Source organism: Centruroides vittatus, unplaced genomic scaffold (genome assembly GCF_030686945.1).
Source record: "Centruroides vittatus isolate TY-2023 unplaced genomic scaffold, ASM3068694v2 scaffold_861, whole genome shotgun sequence".
Classification (NCBI taxonomy): domain Eukaryota; kingdom Metazoa; phylum Arthropoda; class Arachnida; order Scorpiones; family Buthidae; genus Centruroides; species Centruroides vittatus.
The window spans coordinates 5,441,010-5,468,175 of NW_027122718.1; the positions used below are offsets into that span (position 1 = coordinate 5,441,010).

Consider the following 27,166-nt stretch of genomic DNA (forward strand, 5'->3'; position numbering starts at 1 on the left):
AGTTCGTATGGTATCCATTTTCCTAGCTTTGAAATTTTTCCGATTCGTTGTAGGTGTCTATGAACAGTACCGTGGGATGAATTTAAACGTTCCACAATTTCATCAACTGTTAAAGATGGTTCTGCTTCAACTAGTGCAGAGAGAGCATCGTCATCAAAGTCAACGGGTCTTCCAGTACGAGCCTTATCCTCCACACTAAAATCATTGTTTCTAAATCTTTCAAACCACTTCTGCGCAGTCCTTGCACTAATTACAATTTGATTATGTACAGTATTTATTTTTTTGGCTGCATTTGTAGCATTCTCACCACTTAAAAATAAAAAGTATAAAACGTCTTTTATATTCGTCAGCTATGAAAATAAACAACTGAAATGTTCCCAATTCTGAACAGTATTATATGAATGAGATCCAATTTAACATGTCAGTGTAAAAATTATCACATTAGACTGACATTTTTAACAGCAAAACAAGATTTTTCTCAAGGTCATAAAAATGCTCATGGACTTATGGACTGACCTGATAGATAAATCAAATCTGTATTAATAATAATAGCAATAAAATAAATTAATTCTGCTTATAATTTTCCTTTATAAAATAACTTACTATAAAATGTCTTTAAATACCGTATATTTCGGCGTATAAGACGTCACCCGACTTTTACAGTTAAAGTATAGAGTTTGGGATATACTCGCCCTATAAGTCGACCCCCGACTTTGGAGAAGATTTTCCTGGGTTAAAAAGTCATCTTATACGCTGGAATATACGGTAGTTTACATTATACATTATACAGTAGACCCCCCATAACACGGTAGATAAGTTCTGTGTTATATGAATCCGTGTTGTACGAGTCACTTAAATACATGAGCCAATCACGGGCTGTGATTGGCTCATGTATTTTGACTCGTACAACACGGAACTTATCTACCGTGTTATAGGGGGGTCTACTATAGTTATACATTGATAATATAAGTGAAATCAAGAATTTTAAAATTGTTTTTGATAATAGATAAAACTTTATTTCCTAAAGGGCCTTTATAACATTCCTTTATTGATTTGCAAGATCCACAATGCTATTGATAAATGGGAAACAATTAGATCTATTTTGTTTTAGTAATTATCACAGTCAAATCAAATAAAATTGAAAAAGCAATCAGGACTTAGATTTACACCCCTCAAAACAGCATCTTTGCTATCTTGGTCTTCACTGAACATAGTCCATCTCTTATTCATTTGCTGTAAAAAATGCTTCCAGAATAAATGAAATACACTGACAATAAAATTTGCATTCAGACAGAATTGTCTGATTACTGCAAAAATTGGCATAGGCTGTCTCAGACAGGAATGCAAATGATTGCAATTGCACTTCAAGTGTATGCAAGATATTGCCAACAGTCAACTTTGAGTTGCTACCTCATTATGGTATAAAAAGGTTTAGAGGCTCATTTATCAGTATTTTGAGGTTCTCAAACATCAATTAAGCCTCTATCATTCATTCAGTGATAATACAAACAACTGACTGAGTTTGACATAGCATCATTATCTTTGGGAAGCTAGTATTTTGCCAAATTGACAGCCATGCTGAACAATTACTCCCGAAACAAGTGTTAATTATAGAAAAAATCCAATTCTCCATTACCATTTTTATACGTATCGCTCTCTCATTGAATATTTTGTCTTTTTATCCACTATAGCGCTGCTAAATTTCGGAAATTTTTACTTAGGCTAAGTTCGTAAAATCGAACGAATTAAACGAAAATGACGTCAACGTTATTCCTTCTTTAGTTAGATGTTACGTCCAATTCGTTTAAAACAAAATGGCTGTTTCTAAAATCGAAGATATGAATGTTGCTAGTGCAGTCTTATCCGAACTATTTTTCTTACAAACAACTGTATACCTGAAGAAATGTATCATTTCACCGGACTTTTCAGGGGAAACTGGTCCCATTTAGATGTTACACGCGTGAAGGAAACCCGTGGCAAACCTATTAATGAACCCATGACCTACTTACCACCAGTTTTCGGTGGTTTCATCCACTCGGCCACTGGTGGAGCCTCTTCATCAAAACGAAAAACATAAGATTGAATCTATTGTATTGATCTATGGTATTAATCAACAGATATCTTGATTATTCGGAGTGGACTTGCCCGTGGATCAGTGATAGTGTTCGCATCGAGCTCCGTGATTCGTGGTATTTTTCTTGGGATTATTGTGTTTGTGAGTGTAGTGCCATATATTGGATACAGCAAGTCAAGGATTACAGTGAGGTCAAAATTTTCTTTGTGGGACCAATATTTGGGAAATTACGGCTTTTGATATTTCGAGAAACTTCGTTTTACCGGACTTTTGAAGATTGATCAACCGGAATTGGGACCTGGACCCGAATCAAGTTCTAACTGTTTTAGGGGTAATAGGCTAATAGGCTCATTAGTCTGTGAAATTTTGGAGGTTTTAGTTGTACTTCCAGACGGCCTTTGGCGGGCCTTCCCACGCCTCCGGTGTTTTATTGCGGAAAATCGCTTAGATCATTGTCAAGTAGAGTCTGTAGTAAATTAGTAATGATGATAATGATAAAATTATTATTATTATTACTAATGTACAGTACGTATTGGTTTAATAAAGAAATCTATTAGCCAACTTTGAAATTAAATAATTGTAATTTGATAAATCCTTTGAAATAGAAAATTAATAACTATTAAGAATATTAGATAGGAAAATTAATTTTTATAGTCAGTCTTGGTATGACGGCCGGATGGCCGAGCGGTCAAGGTGGCAGCCTACCGCTCTGGGGAACCCAAAATCAAATTCGGACGGGTTAAAAAAATCCCAGGAATTATTTGGGGGGTGATCCGACCGGATACGTCAACCCGTCTCTCACTACGCGGCCATTCCATTGTGGGCTTGGTCGAACCTATAATTGGATTTGCTAAAGGAGGCCCTCTTAGTACTCACAGCAAAAAAGAGCCCGTTTTACACTATTTTGCATATAAAATGAGTGTTTTCGACATATTAGTAAATTACAGTTTATGCTTGTATTTTGAATCTTGCGATCCTTATTTCAGTTTACAGACCTGCTTCAGCCTGTAAATTGATCGAAAATGTTTGTTTTGTGATTAAAGTTATTGCTGGAAAAGTACGAGTGGTGTTTTTATTTTATTTTATTGTCAAATCTACGGTTATTAAAAAAGAATTTTTTGAGTTGGCTACTTCTGGGCTACCTTTTAGAAAATTTTTGGCTACAGAAGCTATAAACATCTGGCAACGTTCTAAATGCTCGTTTTGTGACTTCGCATCCATTTGTGCTCGATCAACGTGTGTGAGAAGATGTCGAAATCGAAGTTGTTGGTTACGGACAGTAAGATTTTAGATTATTGGCCATTTAGTTGAAGAAAATTTGATTAATATGTAGGTAAAGAGTTATATTTCCGTAATGTGTGTTAATTAATCGTATAGTTATTTCGGGTAAGCGGATGAATTTGGATTTAAAATTTTCATCATTTCGGTTTCAAAACTACGTGAACATACGTGCTCTTTAGAAATGGGAAAAATATTTGGTATATTCCTATATTTTAGCAGAATATGTCTGATTTACGTTCGTAAAATAAAAAGTGTTTTTAGGTTAATTATTTACATTATGGGAATATGCGTATTTATTATTTTAAAAGGAGGTTCCAGTCGGTAAGTCCTATGATTCGAGACGCCATTGCTTAAGCTCGTCATGGTGCCGGCACGTTGCCACGTCCCATTATATTGCCAGATATTTTCAAAGAAAGTAGCTTAATGCAGTAATAACATGAAGTTGGTCTAATATATAATCTAATAACATGCTGAGACTATTTAGTCAATTAAAGTTGAGAAATCTCATTACCCAATTGGTGGGGATACTATAGAATAGATTACCACCTATGGAATTTCGTGACTTTGAGTATATATCTGAACTGAGGGGACCGAGACAAGTTCAACGGTACCCTACTTTTGGACCGGAGAAAAAAAGTATGACAACTTTTATATTTTTCGTCTCTGGTCCAAAAGTAGGGCATCGTTGAACTCTTCTCTGTCCCGTCAGTTCAGATATATACCGTACGTTTCTATATTCAACGGTTGACTCAACAGTGAATTTTCCGTTGAGTCCCTCCGTTGAACGATCTGACGTCACGTTTTGCAGAAAAAAGAAACGCTTTCTTTGAGAGGTCGTTTTTCAAGATGGCTGACTTAAGTAATGGGAAGGTGGCGATCGGCACTGTTTTGCTAAATAATTAAAGTAACTCGCTTAACCATTATTCGAATAAATCCTTTTATTCAAATGAACCCATATCTATCATTTTTTTGTATACTTGGTCTTTCTTTAATAATTTTAATTTCTTGAACATTTATATCATTAGGAAGAATTAGAGGGGGTAAATATCGATCATAATCAATTGTAGACAAATGAAAAAAATCTTAATATTTCAATATTGACCAAATTATTCAACGTAACCGTGCAATCACATGCTTTATTATATATAGATCGTTAATTAATCTGTCCATTATTACAGCAGTGAATGGATAGTTTCGATAAGCGAAATTTACTTTTTCGTGGAAGCTGCCATGTTAGTTTGTTGAATACTCAATGGTCTTTGAGGTCGTTGAGACCATTGAGCTCAACGGTGAAACAGCGTTGACGTCACTAGTCTCAACGGTCCATTTAGAAACGTTCTCTCACCGTTGAGTCAACCGTTGAATGTAGAAATGTACGGATAGTTAAAGTCCTGAAATTCCATAGGTGGTAATCTATAGTATCCCCAACCAATTTAAGATATTCAATTCTATTATGAGTTCAGTTGGCTATGCTTTGTTGGTTTGATGTTTGACTAACAAGGGAACTGTCTGAGTGTCTTTTAATAAAATTTAGTTTAATTACGTTAAAAGTATACAAACTCTATATTAAATTTGTAATATTTACTAAAAGTGTTAATCAGGATTAATAGCAATCAAATGCTGTACTATTTTATAGTAGTTTAACACAAATGTGAAAATTTTTAGTAAAAGGGTCGTGGAGGAAGGTGACAAGACAGTAAGGCCGACACTCCACTAGCATTAAAATGGGTGTCAAACCCCTCGTAAAAGCTTTTAATCACGTGACCGTGATATTTTACGTCTGAGAAGGTCGTAAAACCAGCATAAAAGCGTGTTGAGCAGTGTTCGACTTTTGATGCAAATACAGCTGTAAAAGCTGACGCGAATATGGCCAAAATGGTACCATCCACCAATTAGAAGTCAGTGAAATCTAGGTCATTGTGACACTGAAAATGGCAGGAAACGAGGTTTTGTTTAAGTTCTCTCATGGCTACTCTAGAATAGATCTGGAAAGATTTATCAAAAACATCCGAAAGTATTCATGTATCTACGACAAGAGGTATCCCAATTATAATAATGGATGCCTAAAACATGTGATATGGATAGCCAAAGGAAAATCCTTCAATTTAGAGGAGTATATAATAAAAAAGCTAAGCTTATAAATAAGTGCTGTATATTATCTTAATATGATTAATAAAAGTTAATATATGTAAGTAAAGATATTTTTACTATATTTGTAGTTATAGTACAGAAAAAACTCAAAGAATATAATCATTGTCTTTACATTGATATATCACTTATACAATTGTAACTTCAATAGTACCGTCGCTGTAAAAACTTTGCTAGCCGGACCTCTGCCGCAAAGTGCAAACGCAAATAGATCATGCGATTAAGAGTATTTATGGTGAGGGTTTTTATGCTAGTTTTACACTTGGCCTAATAGCTCTGTTTTCATTGACTTTGGTTATTGCTGTTTTCAGTTTTTGTCAATTTTTTTTTTATTTGCACAAAATTTGTCTGTTTTTGTTGGTTGCCTTGGATTTCATCGGCGTGCCACATGACCTCGTTGCTAATTTTGCAAAAACAAAGAGCAACCCATGCATTTTTCTGCTCAGCGTGGTGTTTTTTCTCTTGCTGTATGAGCTCTGCGCATCTAGCCAAACAATTCCATTGCTTCCCATTCTTTTAGCTCCTTCGTGGGACCGAAGAAAGTTTCCAGAGCCAGCAGTCCTTCGAAGATGACCAGGAACGTGATCGGGTTGAAGGAAATCGTTAAAAAAATATGAGTGGCATTAAGATTGCTGAAATCAGCCGCATGTAATGTACAGGGAAGTCTCCATCCATGATAAGTTCCGTTGTGGTGAAAAAAGAAGCAATAAAGGAGGCTAATGTAGCGAAAGTCATAAGTGTGCTAACGAAACAGAGATGCCAAACAGTTATTAATTTCGATCAATCAAAACCAGTTAGATGGCAATTCTGTTTCGGACACCATCATATTAGTTTTTTATACTCATTTTATATTAATTTCTTATTGTTTTTAGTATTAAACACTATATTCTTTATAAAACGTGTTATTGGTATGTATTTTGGAGTGTAGAACAAATTAATTGAATTTAATTCATATGGAAATAATTGCCTCGGATTTCGCAGATTGTTTTCGGACAGATTATCAACAAAAACAGATATCACTGTATTACACTTACAGATTAAGGAATGAATAAACTCAAATAACTGTTATAAAAGATTAGATACATATACTACTATAACAATGAAATATAGTATAGCAATGATGGAATAAATATAAAAAAAATAATCGAAACGTAATGAGTAAATACATTTTAATAGATATATTTAACTGAAGGTATTGCATTTACAAATTATTAGATGGGCAACTATTTACATATTTTTCAACAAAGCAAAATAAACAAAGAATCTGTTGACATTGTGCACATTTAACAAATTGAAGATTTTGGCAATTATTCTCAACACAAGTTAAACTGTCAGTGTTTAAAAAAGAAAAACTTGTTTTACATTTAAGATTTGACATTTTTCATGTATGAGTCCAGAAGCAAACCATGCATGTTTAATCAAATTATTAAATATTGGTGCAGATAATTGAAGAATTGAAAGTGATTTTATTATGTTATTTCTATTGTCCAAAACAGTTTCGTCGAAGAATCGTTACAGAATAATTCTGTAGCATTTAAAATTTCTTTAGCTAAAAGTTTAGATGTTGGATTTCATAGACAATTAAAAGGTTGGCATGTAGATGTACACTTTGGTGGAATAATTAGTACTTCACATGAATTTTGATTTGTAGATGTTTCAAATACTGTATAATACAGTGGAACCTTGCTAACGTTGCCAAATGATGCGGGATGGGACGGAGTATAATAAATAGATCTCAATAATCTTTCCATGAGATATGCTGCTTTTTAGACAATGCAATCCGTTCAGGAATTTTTGTAGCTGATGATCCAGCAGATTTTTTTCTAACACTAATTTATCGAACGGAGGTGATGGAATCGAGGACGATTGAAAACGAAGTATGGGCGATTCTCCTATTGTTAATTGAGTCGACAATACTTTATTTCCAATCCATTCTTTGGGTACGTTTGCTTTTTTAATTCCGTCCCAAAATTTGCTAAAACCTATTTGGACAATTCACGATTTTCTCGTTTGCATAACACAAGACATTAAATCTATGTGACTATTTATTATTGGTTTGTTATTCACCACTAATTCTCCTTTTTTGTTCCAATCGTATTGATAAGGCTTTAGTAATTGAATGATATACGGAACACATTTTTGATATGCCAGTGGCACCAAACTTATCTGATCTTCGATAGATGATGGTTTTGTTGATTTAGGCAATGGTTGTTGAGCTTCTTTGGTTGGTTGTGATGCTAATGAAACTAATCGGTTCTTTTGGTGCGTGGATAGTTTGTTTAAATCTCAAAATTAGTTGACTTAATAGTTTAACTTTCAGATCATCTGACAATGTACTTTCTTCTAATAAATCTTGAACATTATCGTGTAATCGTATTTCTGGTTTTTGTAATTGATATTTAGGTACTAATTCGGGGGGTAGTAACACCATTCGTTGTGCCCTTTTTTTTATAATCCAAAAATTCTTTTAGCTAATGATATTATTGGAGTTAAAATTGCATCTAAAAATCCTCCAGATTGGTTTACCAAAATGTTTTTTGCTTGGAGACCTATTTTTTTATTTGAGAGTTTTCGTATACATGCTCTATATTTTTTCAACTTTTTGACATTAATGGGTAAACAACCTTTAAGTGTGTTGTCACAAATTTCACATATGACTTTTTTATTTGATCTGTAGAAGCTTCTTTTAACAAAGCTTTTCTCTGAGTGGGTGTTGTCTTTGCAAGCACATTTAACAAAAAAAATGTTGTCTTATATAAAAATTTTAAATATATAACCATTAAAAAATCATTTTATTCCAAAAAATCTTGTTCAAATCATGCAGAAAAGTATAACCGAAGGGGCATCAAAAAAGGGTGTGGTTTCGACATATATGAGAGTTTTTGGGATACGAATTATCTCAGAATCGTTTGAGCGATTTTGAAATTATACCAGAATCCATCGTATTTTTGTCTCTGCTCAACATCTTTCCCTCGACATAACGAGAGACTGGAATAAGTTATAAAATGTTAAGCTTTTAACAAATTATCCCAGAATCTCTCAAACATATACTATTATGTGTGTATTAAATTTCACAAATTCACCATTTAACATGGTGCGGCTTGACCTATATGGCTCTTGCACCAAAAAATCCCAACCAACCTTAAATCTTTCTTTTTGTTCTTCAGACAGTCCTTTAATGTATGGAAATTTATAAAATTTATCTTTAAAACAGGATGAATATGAGAAAAATAATTGGATAAAGATAATCCTAGGATAGTCATTAAGCAAATATTTCTTATATTTTGGTTTAAAGTTGTACAGCAATAAATTTTAAGTTTTGTTATAAAATTTTTTTAAAAATAACTTTTCCTATATTACATAGTGTTTTAAACACTAAAATAGCATTTTTTTTCCTCAATAGATATAACAGCAAAAAAAGCCATTACTAATGTTCTCGACTTCAATGCCACCTCGTGAGCAGCAGTGGAACTTCAGAATTCGTGCAAAAATGAAAAATGACCGTACATTATAGAATAAGTCTACAGTAATTATTAAAGATTAATTATTACTGGCCAAAGACCGACTTTGATGTCACCCCACAAGTGGCAACAGAATTTCAGAATGTAAGTGAAATTTAAATTTTAGATTGTCAAATTGTTCACAAGTTCCCGTTCCGTACTGCATTGAATAGAACAGAATAGAGTTCTATTCATTGCAAGAAATTCTAATAGAAAATATATTAGCCATGTATGAGTTATATAAATTTTGTCATTAATTAAATTTATCTTCATTTTAAATGGATAGACTCGAAAAGGTACATTTTTGTAAATAGTCTTAACTTCAAATTTTAAAATGAAGGTATCCCGAGTCGTCATGAAAATTGTAAATTTATCTGTTTTAGAATAATTAAAAAATACATAGTTAAATTTTTTCTCAAAATCAGTCCTACATTATGGCTAATATCTTATTAAGAATTACAGTAGTGTGTCGTTTTATCCAAAAGCCAGTCAACCGAAAGCGCTCCAGTCGGACTGTGTCGTGCCGAATCGAACATTTTTGATACTAGATTAAAAACGAAAAAAAAATTATATTTTGAAAGTTATATTTTCCAATATATTTATTTTGTTTGTACAAAATAAAGAAATAATTTTTAACGATACGATAGCCACGATTATTATTTTAAAAAAATTTATGTTAGGCTTAACGTCGACGCAAAGTGACACGCGACGGAGAAATTTTTCAACATGGAATAGGTTAAAATATTTTTTGTACGTAATCGGTTATCCGAACAACCCCACTCCCCAGTCGATTCGGATAGACGACGCTCTACTGTACTTCGTTTCTTCGGCAAATTGAACTAGATTGTATTCGGATATTTTATAATTCAAAAATTTAATGAAAATTAATTTTTAAATATTTCAGAATGGAAGACCGTAACTTTAGTTCTATAGTCCTAATTACGAAATCTGAAAAGTGCTTCCTTCGATATTTTAAGGTAATTAATCAATCTTATCAAGCTTTTTATAAATAAAACTTAAGTGATGATTTCATAGTTCAGCTGACTACAATGATTGTAAAATTTGTCTTTCGCTCCTATCTGAAAAATACGATATATTTAAAATTTTTAAATATATTCGAATATTTTTTTTACACACTCTTTTTTAATTTTAGACGAATGCAGCTGCTCGGTTATTTTAATGCAATTTGATCCGTCGGTAATAGGTAGGTGTGTTTTTTCAATATGATAAAAATTTAGAATTAAATGATTAAACAATAATGGGTATTTGCTACTAATGAATGTGTGATTTAAAAACCATGTATGATACTTATTTATGCTGCATTAAAGTATATTTTTTGTTTTATCTGAATCTAATTTTATTTAATTTCATTTCAGGTTGGTGAAGAAGAAAAAGTATGTATGCAGTTTATAATTCTATATTTATGCATTTAAGTAAGTTTTCAAACAGTGGAAATATTGACAAATATAGGAATAAGTTCCCCCTAAATTATGAGACATTGGAAATTTTGTTAATTTTCTTACACACAATTTGGTATTAGCATGGTTCTCATTTGGTTTTCTTTTCTTGATTGTTCTTAATTTAATATAAAATGAGCATTAATATAAATTAATTTCTGTGGAGATCTATCACTAGACGACACAAATTTTGAATTATTCGGAACATCGTGAAAAACGTTATGTTTGGTTACAAATGTTTCGGTTAGCAAGGGTGGGATATACTCGATCTAATGTCATTTTTAAATTTGCAAAGAATTGCTTTGGGATAAGATATTTATTTGAACAAAAGCTTGTTTTTTAAAATCTAGTATGGGAATTTGCAGCTTGTGGCAACGGAGTGATTTTTAATAGCATTCGACAGGTTTCGAGACCGTAGCGGAAGAAAAATCAAACAATGAAAAATATTTAATCTGCCGACAGTTCAGAACAAACTTTTATCATTTTATTACTTTTGTCGTGCATCCTCTCCAATACTGGAAATTCCACCTTTTCAATACATTTAACTACAGATAATGCTTCAAGCATTCATAAAATGCATACTTTCGTGACGTAACATGGCTTGTGAAACACGGATAGGAGAGGAGAATTTCTAAAATTATCTATCTACCAAGACTAATTAATTGCTACTTTATAAGATTGGCATGCTAAGCTATTGCCATTGCTTGCTACTTGTTTACATTCAAAAAGTTGTGCGCCAAATAAATTTTTACATTAAACCGTACAGTAATATTTCTCTACATTTAGTCTTTAAATTGAACAATGCATTAGAAAATCATTTTAAAAATTTGTCAATACTGTTTCCACGATATTTTGAATAAATGATGATCACTTTGCTCTGTCTCTGACACAAGATGATTATTCTGTATTAGCTCTATCTGATATTCGTTAAACTTAGCTTCCTTTCTGTTGTTACCTATTTTTATTCATTTAAATTTTTTTCTTTTCAGGATTGTCGTCTTTGTAAAATTAAACGGTAAGAATACTTTTAAATATCTTGAAACATTTTATAATTGTCAACAAATTTAAATATAAACCTCAGAATGTTTGGTAAAAAAGTTGTTAAACATTAACCTTAATGTATTAGTATATTTAAATTTATGATGATGATTAGAGGTATTTGCTACCCTTGAATATTTCATGAAGAATGGAATTTCTGAATATTAATTAACTTTTATTAATGTAAATATTTTAGTCTACATTAAAAAAATTAACATTATTTGTTTCTTTATACAGGAAGTCTTGGGCAGATTCATCAAGAAAATTACAGGTAACTATTGTATTAGTCATCAAAATTTCATTTTTAATTTGTGATGAAAAAATGATAGGGACAAATGAAATTGAAATGATTTCCTATTGAACTCTTTCTTTCTGAATATCAAGTTTTAAATGTGATTTTCAGACAATTTATTTTTCAAAATTAAGTTACGTTATATTTGTTTTTCAGGATTTTTGCATCATACGCAAAAATCAGGAGATGGATTATGGCATCTCTTCTCTTGTCACCATCTGCACAGCAACCATCAATCTGCATGCTCTTTTGAACAGACAAGACATCTGCTTTTTTTTAAGTTAGACAAAAACATATTGCATTTAGTTTGTCTTTTTGTAATAAGTTTAAAATACTTATTAAATGAATTTTTAGTATAGAAGTGTTGATTCAATGTAATGTAATTAGTAAATCTTTACAAACACAACTTAAATTTTAATTTAATGTGATTTTAAATCAATTAACAAAGGAGAAAAGAATATACATCAAGCCAACAGAAGAGGGGTTTATACCTGAAAACACATCTTGGAAATTAATAAAATGAATGTATTAATAGTCTATTGCCTTATACCACTTCGTTATGTGTGAGAGAGAGAATTAATTTTTTTTAAAACTTTGTAGTATGTGTATTTTGTGTTAGCATACAAAAGATTTTAAAAAAATTATTGGCATATTTACTGTCATACTCCTCCTATAGCAATAGAGTTGTGGCATTCATTAGCCAACACCCATTGGGAAAACTTTTTGAATTGAAATGATGTGACCTCTGGTTTACACCAGAAGTTCATAGTTAATTGGGGACTTGCCCCTAAGGTTTCCACGTCGGGCTCATCTAACTCCATTCTTGAGATCAACCTGTCCCGTGTCGTTAGAGTATTTTCGTGTTTACCTCATTTGACCTATTCCGTTGACCCCAAATATGCTCATTTCTGCATCGGAACATTTTTGATACTAGACGAATCATAATTTTTATATTAAAACAAATTTTTGAAACGTTTCGTTTTTATATTTAATACAAATTTGAGAACAAATTTCAAAGATATTTGGGCTACAAAGCTCCTCTGTGTCTGCTATTTAAGAATGGGAAGTGCAGAGACACTAAGTATTATATAGCTTACAAAAAAAGAAAGTACCAAGAAAAAATTTGACTTCAAGTATTATCAAAAGCTTAGTAAAATTATTTTACACTATTACAGCTGAGAAGTTTTATAAATATACTTTTTGCCATTTTAAGGATGGGTGTTGAAATCAAATGAGCCAGCATATTCATAAATTCTGGATTTTATTCCTAATTTTCTATTGCATTGCACCGTATTCTAGAAGTGAATTAAACGAATGTTTGAAACACGGCAATATATTAAAATCTTTTTTCACATAAGAACTCAGACGAGAGCATTTTCAATACTTTATTTTCATTTAGAACTTACATCATCATCAATAGAAGCACAGAATATAAAACCGACACATTACAAAATTTCCGACTGCACGGCAGTAAATAATTTTGTATAATGTACAATTCGAGTGAAAACATTTTTAACATTCATACTTTGATTAATAACCAGATTTTGATTGCTCGGTAATGGGAAGCTTTATATTGTTTAAAGTACTATACGGTACATTCGTCTTGCTTATTTTCAAATAAGCAAGACGTCATCATTTACATAGCTTAAGCTATTAAATTTTAATGGATTAACAAAGTCAAACTTTGAAGATTATATGCTATATTTCAAGCAAACAATTTCTTGTAGCAGTCACTATTTTTGAACATATGTATTTCAGCTAATATTACAGAAACAGTGTTATAACAGAGAAAGAAGGATGGAAACTGAAGAAAAGAAAAATTAAGGAATAATAATTATAGACTTGTATCTTAATTTTTCTTTGGTATAATGCCAATTAAAAGTTAAGAAACTCCAGCTGCATTGATTCAATCGTATCCCTTGTATCAGTTTTTTTAAATCACAATAGAATACAAAAAAAGTTTAATTATATCTCATATTAGGAGTTAGCAAAGAAAAATAGTAACTAGATTTTTCTCCTGATGACATTATTAATCTGACAATCATTGGTATTAATCAAGAATCATATTAAGCAATGTTTATATCAAATAGGCCAGTGATTCTCAAAGTGGGGGTCGCTGAAAAATTGATGCCAGATCAATTTTTTCAAATATTTTATAAATTTACTATGGATTCATGTTTAGAAATAGAAATAAAAAATATATAAAATAATTTTTACTTAAATAAATTGCACATATAAATAATAAAAATATTTAAATACGAGCCTTCCTCCAGGATGTTTTTTGACACACTTATTCTTGGGGGGTCCTTTGAAATTTTTAAGTGCAGAAGGGGGGTTGCGGTCCAAAAAGTTTGAGAAACACTGAAATAGGCTAAAATGATCATTTGTAAAATGAATTTTACTTTAATCTGGCATTTTTTTAATAAGATTTTTGTTCAAGTAATTTATTATTGCCAACTAATTCACAGAGAACAATGTAACAATTATACTTTACGATACACATTTTGAACTGAATAAAATATGTGAAGTTTTAAATTCTTCTAAGACCATATCAAATTTACACCAATATTTTCTAATTACTTTCAATAAATTACTTTACATTGATAACAAACAGAACTAATAAAAACATACTATAAAATGTCATATTCAAAAGAATAGGTACATTGTACCTTTAATACTTTGCTCTGCACAAAAGGTAACAGGATCAATAATTCTAACAATAAGCAAATAAAGCCATACCCCAAACTGGAAGATGATCCTCCAGAAATAGAGAAGGCAAGACATTTGGATAAGAAAATGAATAACTTTGGTGTCTCCATTCAAAATGACATTGGCACTCTTGAAAAACAAGTACATACCATGCAATCAAAGAAAGCATTTTGCAAAAGATACTGAAGATTGAGATCAGTAAAGAGACAGTACAGAAAATGAAACTTTCAAGACTCATTGCTTTGAATCATATATGAAGTTGATCCCAACTGAGGAAGGAAAGAGGCAGAAATCAATACAAGAGAAGAACAACGAAACGATTAATCCAAAGGAAAAGTAAAAATAAAAAGATGAGAAAACATCTCATCTTTTATTTTTACTTTTCCTTACTTTTCAGTATTTATTTCTAACGAAATTGCATCCATTTGACTATAACGAGTTAACAGTTCTTTAAACAAGGAACATTCGTGTTGGAATAAACCAGAATATAGAAGTAAATTAATTTTAGTAATTTCATTGCAACGTCCTCTATCATATGGATCGACGCCCATGTTTATTTGATTTATTTTGATATTTTAAAGTTATTGTAAAACTAGTTTTAATGTATATATATACTTTTTCTCTTCTCTTAACAAAAGTGATTTAGAATCTACTGAAACAGCAATTGATAAAATAGATGAATGCCGTTCTTCATTGGATAACAGAGAATCATCTTTAAAGTCTACCACTAGAATGAATGATTCATGCAATTCGTTTGCAAGTAAAAATTGATGAAATATGTGACAGCATACAAAATCTCTCATTAAATTAAACCGTAAAATGAAATGTGAGATAAAGAACTGTTAACTCGTTATAGTCAAATGGATGCAATTTCATTAGAAATAAATACTGAAAAGTAAGGAAAAGTAAAAATAAAAGTTAATGCATAAGGAATTGTTCCTTAAGATTTACGGCCAGTCACAGTATTTTATTTTTATTTTTCATGTTATTTGATTTTGTTAATTATTATTTTGTGATATGCTTGATCTATTAGTTTAATTTAAACGTATGTTCTAATTTGGTTTAATTTTGAACGTGTTCGATTTTGTATTAGAGTCGAACAACCGTAACCTGAAGATGGCCCATAAATTGGGCCGAAAACATTAGTTTTAGTTAATAAATAGTTGTTCTCAGCAATAAGGTGTATTGGATGTTTCTAGTGTAAAAATAAAAGATGAGATGTTTTCTCATCTTTTTATTTTTACTTTTCCTTTGGATTAATCATTTCGTTGTTCTTCTCTTGTATTGATTTCTGCCTCTTTCCTTCCTCCCTCAGTTGGGATCAACTTCATATATGATTCAAAGCAATGAGTCTTGAAAGTTTCATTTTCTGTACTGTCTCTTTACTGATCTCAATCTTCAGTATCTTTTGCAAAATGCTTTCTTTGATTGCATGGTATGTACTTGTTTTTCAAGAGTGCCAATGTCATTTTGAATGGAGACACCAAAGTTATTCATTTTCTTATCCAAATGACTTGCCTTCTCTATAGCATATACAATGCATCTATAATTGGAGATGTTTTCTTATCTCCAATTATAGATGCATTGTATATGCTAGATTTAGATTAATATTAAGGCAATCAATCACATGAAAACAACTATAGTATATGGTATTATACATGACATTACGAATGTAATCACATTGTAAGAGTCAAATACACAATACTTGAAATTTTTACATTCTCAAAGCTTCAAGCATCTCAGCTGATTGGTTGATTAAGAATCAAAGTAATTAATTTTAATGACAAAGTGTAAATTTCCAATTAATATTAAATACTTTCAAAAATTTTTAATATTACTTACACTAATTACTATAATAAATACTTTATAAATATATATATCACTTGACAATTTTGTGCACAAACCTTGAAAATGCATTGTATGGAAGCATTTTGCATTTATCTATGCATTTTTAATTTTAAAAAAATATGTAAGGAAACAATTCCTAAATGGACTAGAGCATTTATAAATTACTTTGGTCCCTCAGTAACTTTTTTATAATTCAAATTTTACATAATAGATTTAAATTAATAAAAAGATACTATTGTACAGTTTCAGCATATGAAGATAATCACCATCAATAATGCTGTCATTTTATCCTTCAAAATTTTAATATGTAAAAGTTAAAAATTTAGTAAACTTCAGCAATTTATTTCCTCAAATAGAATGAAGTGAGATTTAAAAAAGCAAATTTTTATCTTGACAAATATTTCTTTACACGATATCCAATTTTTTAAATAATTATCATGTAACAGAATCACACATTTTTAATTCATTTAAAATGAATTTCTTCACTTTTAGAATCAATTTTGGATTGAATTTATTCTATGAACTTTTAAAGCTTATTACACTAAACTGTTGATTTACCTAAATTTTCTATTTATTATATTGCAATGGAAGATAATACAAATAGCAACTAACAAAAATATACTATGTTATATATGTAAATTAACACTAATCCAAATATATTATTCGGCATTATCAAAACTTTCAGAACTTTTCTACAAATGAAATTAACAACTAAGTCATTTTATACGCGTTACCCTAGTTCAGATATTCATTATAGAATTTTATAAACTATAAAAATGGAAGACTTGTTTAAAATTCTCTTCCAAAAACAAAAATTTAACAACAAATAAAATTTGATTTTTTGCTTGTTTTTTCGTGATATTTAGTGTTAATTTTTAATAAATATTTCGTATAATTAGTATTTTAACGGGTTGAAATTTTTTCAGCAAAAAATTCTAAGTAAATGTATTCATTCTCATTCTATAATTTAATTCATAAATGCTCGTTCAAAAAGTATAAAATTTTTTCATTGGAATATTAATATATAAACAAATTTTGGATGGAATATTTAATTTATATTACTATATACATGCTTGCATTTTTAATGGAAGGCACCGAATTTAAGACCAAATGGAATGCTAAGAGGTCGTTTCAAGAATATTAAACTTTGCAGCTTAAAATCAATAATTAAGTAGTGAACCTACATGGATCAAATAAACTTCATTTGTTTTGAAGTATCATTTCTTCAAGTAGTTTGTATCTTTCTGCCATCGCATCATATATCTAGAAAAATAATATATATATACACACACATTATATATAACACACATTATATAACATAATTTGATGTGTTAGTTTATAAATTATTCAATATTTGTTATTTTAGTGAACTATTTTAAAATGTAAAATGTTGCGGAAACACAATATGAAATTCGTATCGTAATTAAATCCTTGATTAAGGTGACCAGATTTTAACTGGTGAAGCGGGACAAAATTGACAGGGGGAGAGTGATTGTCTAGAGCAGTGGTTCCCGACCTTTTCTAGGATGCGGAACACTTTTGTGAGCAATTTTCTTTAGCGGAACACTTACTTAAGTTAATATGAAATACATAAGCTTGTCATCAGTTATTTTATTAGAATTAAGCAGTTATAATTCAAAATCTCTACTCATATTATTAATGCCAATTCTAAGACAGGAAAAAATATACCTAAATAACTTTAATAGGAAACTTGTGCCTGATGTTTTTTACATATTTCGTTCAGTTTTTCTCATTGCCTTTATCTTATTCGAAACAGTAGTACACTCCGTAAGTGCGAGTCGTACATATATATTTAAGTTTATAAAAATTTTATGATTTTAATTTTTTGATATTCGGCGGCTCGAATACGATTGTACACTTTCCGATTTGCGACTAAATCTGCGGAACACCGGTTGGGAACCACTGGTCTAGAGCAGGCATGTCAAACTAGTATGATATTACGGGCCACACGATCTATTTTGTATAAGTCGGGGCCGCATGTTTCAATGTTCAAAAAATTAATAAAATACATAATATAATCATTCTAAAAATCGTATTTGACTCAATGTGTTGTATATTACACGTACATAAACATATTTCATATTATTTTATGAACAATATTTCATATTATTTTAACTTAAACTATAAATATTTTACATTTTTTATAAAAAACATAAATAAAAGTTATAATAAGGAATAAACAAACCCACAGTTTAATATCACCTTGTGAAAAACGTTGTCAAATATCTTCTAAAAAGCCAGTCATCAAAATTTGGTTGAATATATTGAGCCGATGCAATTTTTAAAATTGATAAATGTCGATCGGTTAACCTCGACCTTTCTGAATTTTTGTTATTTTTCATTAAAGAAAATAGTTGCTGGCACAAATAAGTGCTTCCGAACATAGCCACTATACGGGTAGGAAACCGATCTACAGATAAATATGTATAAAAATCTGGAATTCCAACTTCCGTATATTTTTGCTTCAGCAAATTATCACATTGGATTTTAATTAATTCCATTTGTAAGTTTTTATCAACAGTTTCAATAATCGATAGATAGAGGTGAAGTAAAAAGACGAAATTGTAATTCACAGCTTTTAAAATCAGAAAATCTTCGATCGAATTCTGTAAATTTTAATTTAGGTGATTTAAGCAATAGATATTGGCAGCTTTCAAAGTTTTCTTTTCCTATTTGTTTTTGCCAAAGTAATCATTTTTGTTTGAAAGCGTTAACATTATCAAATAGCGTTGTAACAACATGATTTTTGCCTCGAAGCTTAATCAACTTAATCTTAAGATGACTCGTAATATCAACCGAGAAAGCCAGGTCCTTTATCCATTGTCCATCTTTTAATTCAGCACATTCATAATTTTTTGTTTTCAAGAAAATTACGATTTCGTCCAGAAATTTGAAGAATCGGTTTAGCACTTTATGACTCGAAAGCCAACGAACTTCCGTGTAATATGGTAGATCGGTGTATTCGCATTCAATATCTTCCAGAAATGAAGCAAATTGAGATTATTAAATCCACCTGCCCGAATATAATTTACAAATCACAAAAATTATGACGTTTACAAAGTAGATTCACACAAACAGTCAAAGTTCCGAAAGTCACTATTCCTGAACAGATCCGTCGAAAAGACATCTTGCGACATATACTTCGGATACAGTTACTCGGAACACTCCTTCCGTCACTCGACACGGCAATAGTAGACGAAACACCTTACGGTAGAGCGCACAAACTCCCGCCTTGAAGTTCCAGCAAAAACTTGCCTTTGGCGCCAAAACCTTTCCTTTTATACGGATTGTAGCAATCGCTGATAGACCAATAAGCGCGTAGTAGTCTTCAACAACGTCCGCTATCGTACGATGTTTGCCGGCCAATCATCGTTCGTAGCGTCGACCAATTTGAATTGGATGGACGAAATACGGAACGAACAAACACAAAAAGGGTGGGAATCGTACAGTTCAAAAAAGTTCAAACTTTCCAACTTCGAGCGTCAAAGCTTGATATTTAAAAATTTTTTAAAAAAGTCTCGGCGGGCCGCGTGTTTGACATGCCTGGTCTAGAGCAACAAAATTTTATCATCAAAGAAAAAAATATATAATACAATTTTTGCATAAATTTCAACAATGTATTTAAGCAGGCTAGTATGTACAGTACATGATTACGTGAACGTGTTTAATTTATAAACTAACAATAAAATGAGTAAAATGGCAAAGCCATTCTTGGGACGAGACCATCTTGGGAGAGCGTGAGCGATGCATGCGCAAATCTCGCACTCGCGTCTGTTTGTAGAAACAGTCACCGTTTTGTATTTTATTTTGACCCGGTTCTCGGTCTCCTGACTAACAAGTCTGGTTTTTTTTTATGTGCACATGATTTGTGCCAAATTGCAAATCCTGACACGTACTCCATACCTCTAAGGTGTCCAGTCATTGACAGTAGCGCAATTTTAGAGACGAGACATAGTCTCCTGAAAAATTAATTGTCATAAAGTACAGTACCTATGATAAACTATATTTTAACAATTATTTTAATCCTTCTGTATTTCTTTCTAAATAATAATAATACTAACTTGTATTACTTTTCCTCTGAATTTGCCTTGAGTGTCACTTTATTATTGTAATTTTTTTTATTATATAATACTGTCGTAACAAAATGAACCCCAGCCCCATCGCTAGCAATAAACCAATGTGCTTACTCTCGCTAGTCGCTAGCTTTCTAAGGCAGCGACAGATGAGAGTAAGCACCGTGTAATGTGCGACGAACAAAATGTTCGCTCGTTTGGACCGCCCGTGAACACGCACTTCTCCGTTTCGCCCCAAACGATTTTCTGTCGGTCTTTGCCACAAATACAAAGGGGTTTTATTGGCGCAGCATTCTTTATTTCTGATGCTCGTGAAAACCTTGGTAATGATATGCGTGATACAAAATTATCTCTATGAATCTTAAACATAAGACATAGGTTTATGACATATAATTGACAAAAACTTAATCTTTCCAAAACTTGAGACTTTTTTAAAATGTTGCGGGATGTCCGGTCACCTTATACTCGATAGTCGAATATGCTTTTAATGAGTGTAAAAAGTCAATGTCCTTTAAACTTAGAATACCAGTATAAATAAAAATCTCTCTCAAAAGAATTTTAAACATATTAATTATGATATATCATTTACAGTTGTCATATCTTAATAACTAACATCACCAAATCACTAATCTTCTAAATGACATTTTTTAATACTAATAGATGATAGTGATAGAATAAATTACTATTACAGTAGAATCCTAGTTAACCAAGAATGCATTATTCTGCATAAAGATTAATTGTGGAATAGTAGTTTGTTTATAAAGTAAACATTGTGTTATCAAAGTTTTTCATTATTTGAAATATACTGTCAACATTATCTTAAATAAAGGGGATTCTACTATAATAGTAATTTTTTTTGAAAGCCATGAAATGTGTTCAAAATTTATCAGAGAAATAAAACTTTTTATGAAATCCTTAACAATTTTCTAAAGCCATGAAATGTGTTCAAAATTTATCAGAGAAATAAAACTTTTTATGAAATCCTTAACAATTTTCTTAATTTTTGAATAATACTTTGTCTATCTTACTGTTTGATTTCTTATGAATTATAAATTTTGCAATATCGTATGCAATAATATTTAATTTTATATAAATTTGTAAATATGATTGGCATTTTTACAATTTGTAGCTGATAACCACTCATCACTTTAACTATTCTTAACACAGAACCACAATAATTTGACTTGTAATGAATAAAATTGATACTATTAAAATTAAATGTTTTATTTATACTTAATTTTAGTTTAAAATCTTAACTAAATGAATTACCGTATTTACTCACATATAAGACCAGGTTTTTATCCATTTTTCACTGCTTCAAAAACCTAGGTCGTCCTATACGCGTGAGTGAAGGATTCTTTTCGTTGTTGTATAATTTTTGTAAACTGTGTATTTGCATTTTTTACAGGATTCTCACCTTCTGGTGTTTAAAAATAATAGTATTTTATCTGGGTCATTTTAATCGTTTTTGTGTATTGTCAGGAGTAAAGATGAATAGCAATAGGAAAATCAAAGCTTTTGAATTGAATTCCAAAATTACACGGGTGCCCGATATAAGTTTTAATTCATTCCAGTGTGAAAACAGATGGTTATTCGGAAATCAAAATTCGAAGAAACTCTTAAGTGTAATCGACGAAGAGTGGATTCGACTGTTAAGAATTGGCAAAAGAGGTTTCCGATTGTGCAGCTTTACGTGAACAAATTATGTTGTCGATTTTACAAGATTTTTCCTTGAAGTTTAAAATGCCTGTAATTTTTTGTGGGATGTGTCCATTTACATAAATTTGATGTTTATTTGTTATTAAATGAAATAAAATTAGAATTGTATTAATAAATCTAATTTTCTTTATTTTGATCTTTAAAGTCACACCTCGTCCTATATGCGAGATCGTCTTATATTCAAGTAAATATGGTATTCCATATGTTACAAATTATAAATCTACTAAAATAACAAACAACTTTTTCCTGTTTAACCATTATTTAAAATTATCAATAATGATCTATTAGAACTAGTCTTTTTATAATATATTAATATAATTTAATGAAAGTAATTCAAACCATACCTCAGCTGCATCCTTCATAGGCTTTGCAGCAAGTTGAAATTCTGGTCCTTTTTCCACAATTTCATCAAATGATTTAGTACCTATTAAACCTATTACATATTCAATTAAAGTAACATTTTATTTTTCTAGAATTCAAAACAAAGTATAAAATTCACATAAAAAATAAATACTTTATTTAATACTTTACTAAGTATTTTACTAATACTAATACTAAGTATTTTATAAGGAAATATTTATACTGTGTATAAATATGACTAGTTTGACAAATTTCTTCAAAGAAAATCTTGAATTCTATATTTTTTCAATTCTGTATTTTTATATCAATGTTATATCTTAAACATAATGGAATAAATATCCTTTTATCAACAATGCCATTTTTATATTATATAAAGTAATATATTTAATGTCGATATCTATAAGATCTAAAAATATAACCTACACATTTAAGAAATTCCTTTCACAGAACACTCGCAAGGAATGTTCTGTTCAAATCAGGGCTGTGGAGTCGGAGTCATCAAAAATCCGCCGACTCCAACTCCTTTTTACTTTTCCAACTTGTTATGTATATAAAACGAATAAGTATTAAAATTGCGTCAAATTTGACCCTCCGAGTTTTTTGCAAATCTACACATTTGGAGACCTCCTGAACCCAAAAAATGTTAAATAAAGGGGAAAATTCACACACACGTGTGTGTGTGTGTGTGTGTGTTTTAGCATCTAATTTGTTTATACTCTGTTCTGAGATATCGAACAATATCTCAGAATGGATATAAAGTTCTTGAAACTAAATTTGGCATGGTAGCTTGTGTATAAAGAGGCATTAATGCAATTAAATTTTGGTTCTTAATTAAAGGTTGACAAGGTGGAGACAAGCTTAATAACTCCTGTGTTAAACCATCTGACTCTGATTGAAAAACCACAGAAGTTATTAGGCTTCAAACAGGGTGAACAAAATTGTGCCCCCCCCACACACAGTCTAACATCCATACATACAGGGAAAAAAACTAAATCTTTTGCATGTCTCGACATTTCAACGTGTCCCGAGTCCAAAAACGTAAAAATTTCAAGGATCATTTTTTGACTGATTGCTATACTTTCCCTCTGTTATAACAGCTGGAAAAGTAAAAATTATCAGATAAATATTTATATATTGACTATGTCATTACTTAGAAGAGTCTTTTAGCTTTGGAATAAAAAGTTTCTATGTTCTATCTTTATATCGGAGTTGGTAGATTTTTACACGACTCCACAGCCCTGGTTTAAATGTTAAAAACATGCAGTTTTAATAACGCGACTTTAATAAAAATAATCATAAAATATTCTATATATCTAGAAAAATATTTTTGTCGTTTGTTTGGTTTAAAATTGGTGGTGGTAAATGAGCAAACAAAAGTACTTTATGAACATTTTCTCTTATTTTATAGTAAATTTTCACTCAGATATGGCTCGTCATTAAAACTGTGTTTTTAGTAATTTATACAATGTTCAGGAGGAACTTTAAAACAAAGTTAACTAAATAAATATTTTCCAAAGTCCATAGGATCACCATCAAAAGCTTCACAACAATAATATTTTTAATTAAAATTGAAATATTTTAGATCTGTATTACTAAGGAAGCTATAATGATTATATTTATAAAGTATTATTATTTGCTTTGTATCCAGTAGAATTGATTACCATGTTTTAGTAATTGGCTATTCTTTCCAATTTTTTTAACTAGATTTGTCACAACAGTTAGATACAGAGCACTTTTACTCCTTATAATATCCTTTATTGAAATTGAAATGCATTTCAGACTTTTTTAGTCCCTCTTCAGTTAATTTTACAATTGTTATTCCAACATTTGGTAACCTTACAATAAAATTTAAAAATTTGTAAAATATTGTAGATTTATATAACTTTAAAGGCATATTACTAAACATTTAAAAAAAAAAAATCATTTAGCTAACAAACTCGTACGTATAAGTTTGTCTTCTAAATGTTTTAAAAGTGCCATGAGATAATTATGAATGTAAACTGATCTTTATTGATATATTTTTGCACGCATATCATAATATTTGTTATTTATTAAGATGATGCAAGTAATTTTGCAATGGAATATCATTCAAAAACGTTCTAAAGCTTTTTCGTATTTGTATTCATACTAAGTCTTCGAATTTTACAATGTTTTTCTTGAGAAAGGTCTTTTAACAAGACTAAAAACGTTTGAAGTTAATAAATTTGGCTGCACGTTTAAAAGGTTTTCGAGTAAGTGTTTATCTAATTGTAAAATCAACTGAAGACAAACTAAAAAGTTTGAAATGCATTTCAATTTCAATAAAAGATATTATAGCGAGTAAAAGTGGTCTTCTGTGTCTAACTGTTGTGACAAATCTAGTTTAAAAAATTGGATAGAATAGCCAATTACCAAAAACAATAATGATTATATTTATGTAAATACAAATCATTAGCTACTAATTCATAATAGAATTAATTACCATGTTTAGCTCTGTATGCCGAACCAAGACATGCAGAGTTACTGATTTCTTGTACATATACTGGAGCATTAAAGACATCAGCTAACACCTTTGGAAAAAACAAGTTTCAAAATAAACTTTATTTGAATATATATATGAGATGTATAGTTTCTTAAAAGGATTTAAAAAATTAGCTAAACACTTGATCAAATACATTTTTTTTGTTCTTTTCAATTATGATTGTTATAAATTACTAAACTAGTCACAAAACAGAAAGAGGAAATAAAAATGAAGATGAAAATTGAAGGTTAGTGTCAGCCACACTCACAGCCATTATGTTTCAGACCCACGAAAAGTGGAGTTGGCCAGTTTGGAAACCATACACCTCATATGTACAAATTAATATGTAAAAAATTATCGATATATTACATCTGCAAATGTAAAAAAATAAATTTTCTAAATGAATGAAGAGTCAAAACTTACTTGTATAATTGATTTATTTGCAGAAGCACCACCCGTGACTAATACTCTCGAAGATTTTCCTTTAAAGATTAATAAAATAAATATATTAATTTTTTTCTTTTATTTATCTTTATTAACTTTAAATATTATTATTAGTAAGTTGTATTCTACTTGATTAACACTGATGCCTGGATGAAGATCAAAGCATAGCTATTGAGAAAGTTATTTTATTTATATGCTGTTAGTACGGTATTTTCGTGGAATGATCGGCATGCTGGTCTATCTGGGGGAGACCAGGAAATCAAATATTTAAATATAATAAAAACCAGCATACGAGTTTAAGTGAGGTTATATATCCCTCTTTAGATGGCACATTAAAAAAAAAAAATGAATGCATTATGTCAGGTAAAAATGAATGCATTTTTATTTTAAAACTGCAATACTGTCAGCATTACATCAAAAATTACAATTATATGTTTAATTTCTTCATTTTGTCTTCTTTCTAACAATGTCAAATACTCTTGGAATTCTGAATGTGCTTTTTTTTATGTGTGTTTTATTATTTGATGCAAAAATGTAAAAATAAATATATTAAATTTAAGAAACTCCTAGTAAATTATCTCAGCTTACATTGATTAACATGGGCTTTGTGTGAAATTTTAGAGGAAGGTGTTATTTTTAAGGTGGAGGTGGATTTGTTTAAGAACTAGTTTTGTTAGATCTGATTAATTTTATATTTTAGTCGCAGTTTAGCCAGCATGCCAATCTCCCCCGTTTAAATGCAGCATGCTGGTCATTCCATGAAAATATGGTATAAATATCAATATTTAAGAATTTCCTGATTATATAACATGTGTTAAGCATGGCTTCCTTCCATAATATGATTGATATATATTTATAAAGTTTCTAAAGTTTTGTGTAGTTTTTATGGTATAATGTCTGTATAATAAAGGATTAATCATGCTATGTATATCTATTCTCCACAGATGCTTTATTTCATGGGCAAGTTTTGAAAATTTCAGTGTATGTTTTGTATGTTGAATGTGTTCAGAATAGATATATTTATGATGTATATGACTTTATTTTATTTTTCAACGAATATTATGTCTATTGACTATGAAATATTATGAATATTTTTCTATGTGAAGGGTTTTGGATTTGTCTATGCCAAACTCCATTTGTTTATCAGTTGAATAAGTATGTAATTTTTCAATAGGTAATTTAGTTGACTTTTAGGAATTTATAAAATTTTATGTTGTTCACAAACACAAGATAGTGTTATATATATATTATGGTGTTTTGTTATATTTAATGTTATTCCCACATTTTGTATTATTTAACCTATTCAACAGTGGATTTAAAGGCCAAGTAGATTTACACTTGGAAATTCTTCATCTTTATTTGTATTTGACTATATTTTTGTTTGAATTTATATCAGGATTTAAAGTAGAATGAACAAGGTAATAAGTCCATTTAACCACTTAGAGATCTCTTTGCTGCTTTTCAAGCCTTTTTCTTAATGATCCAATCTATTCTCTCATCATGCTCTTTGGTTCTTTCTTTGCTGCTAGAATCTTGTCCCATATGTATGTGTTGTGAAGTTGAGATGTAGTGTCATTTTCCAGTATTGCTGCATTTTCTAGAAATGTAATAAGTGTTGGACATATTTTGTACATGTGTAGTGTATATAAGAACCATGTATGTGGAATGTTTGTCAAATATTTTCCCATAATCTACTTATTAT

The 27,166-nt window shown here is 30.2% G+C and overlaps 1 protein-coding gene, 1 long non-coding RNA gene and 1 other non-coding gene across 3 annotated transcripts in view; 2 read left to right on the forward strand and 1 right to left on the reverse strand.

Moving 5' to 3' along the window:
- The first annotated feature begins 3,300 nt into the window (after positions 1–3,300).
- LOC136990228 (uncharacterized) lies at positions 3,301–12,151 on the forward strand. The gene is made up of 8 exons (XR_010883013.1): positions 3,301–3,403; positions 8,907–9,108; positions 9,908–9,980; positions 10,157–10,207; positions 10,380–10,397; positions 11,450–11,475; positions 11,736–11,769; positions 11,947–12,151. It is a non-coding gene; the product is annotated as an uncharacterized lncRNA (long non-coding RNA).
- LOC136990251 (small nucleolar RNA snR60/Z15/Z230/Z193/J17) lies at positions 10,015–10,094 on the forward strand. Its single transcript, XR_010883019.1, has one exon. It is a non-coding gene; the product is annotated as a small nucleolar RNA snR60/Z15/Z230/Z193/J17 (small nucleolar RNA).
- Positions 12,152–17,303: 5,152 nt separating the features above from the next.
- LOC136990003 (xylulose kinase-like) overlaps positions 17,304–27,166 on the reverse strand; it is a 32,764-nt gene continuing 22,901 nt past the window's right edge. Inside the window, 4 exon segments of the mRNA XM_067288318.1 lie at positions 17,304–17,610; positions 22,505–22,593; positions 24,982–25,069; positions 25,444–25,502. Coding sequence (XP_067144419.1) covers positions 17,548–17,610; positions 22,505–22,593; positions 24,982–25,069; positions 25,444–25,502 — 299 coding nt within the window. The 3' untranslated portion in view covers positions 17,304–17,547.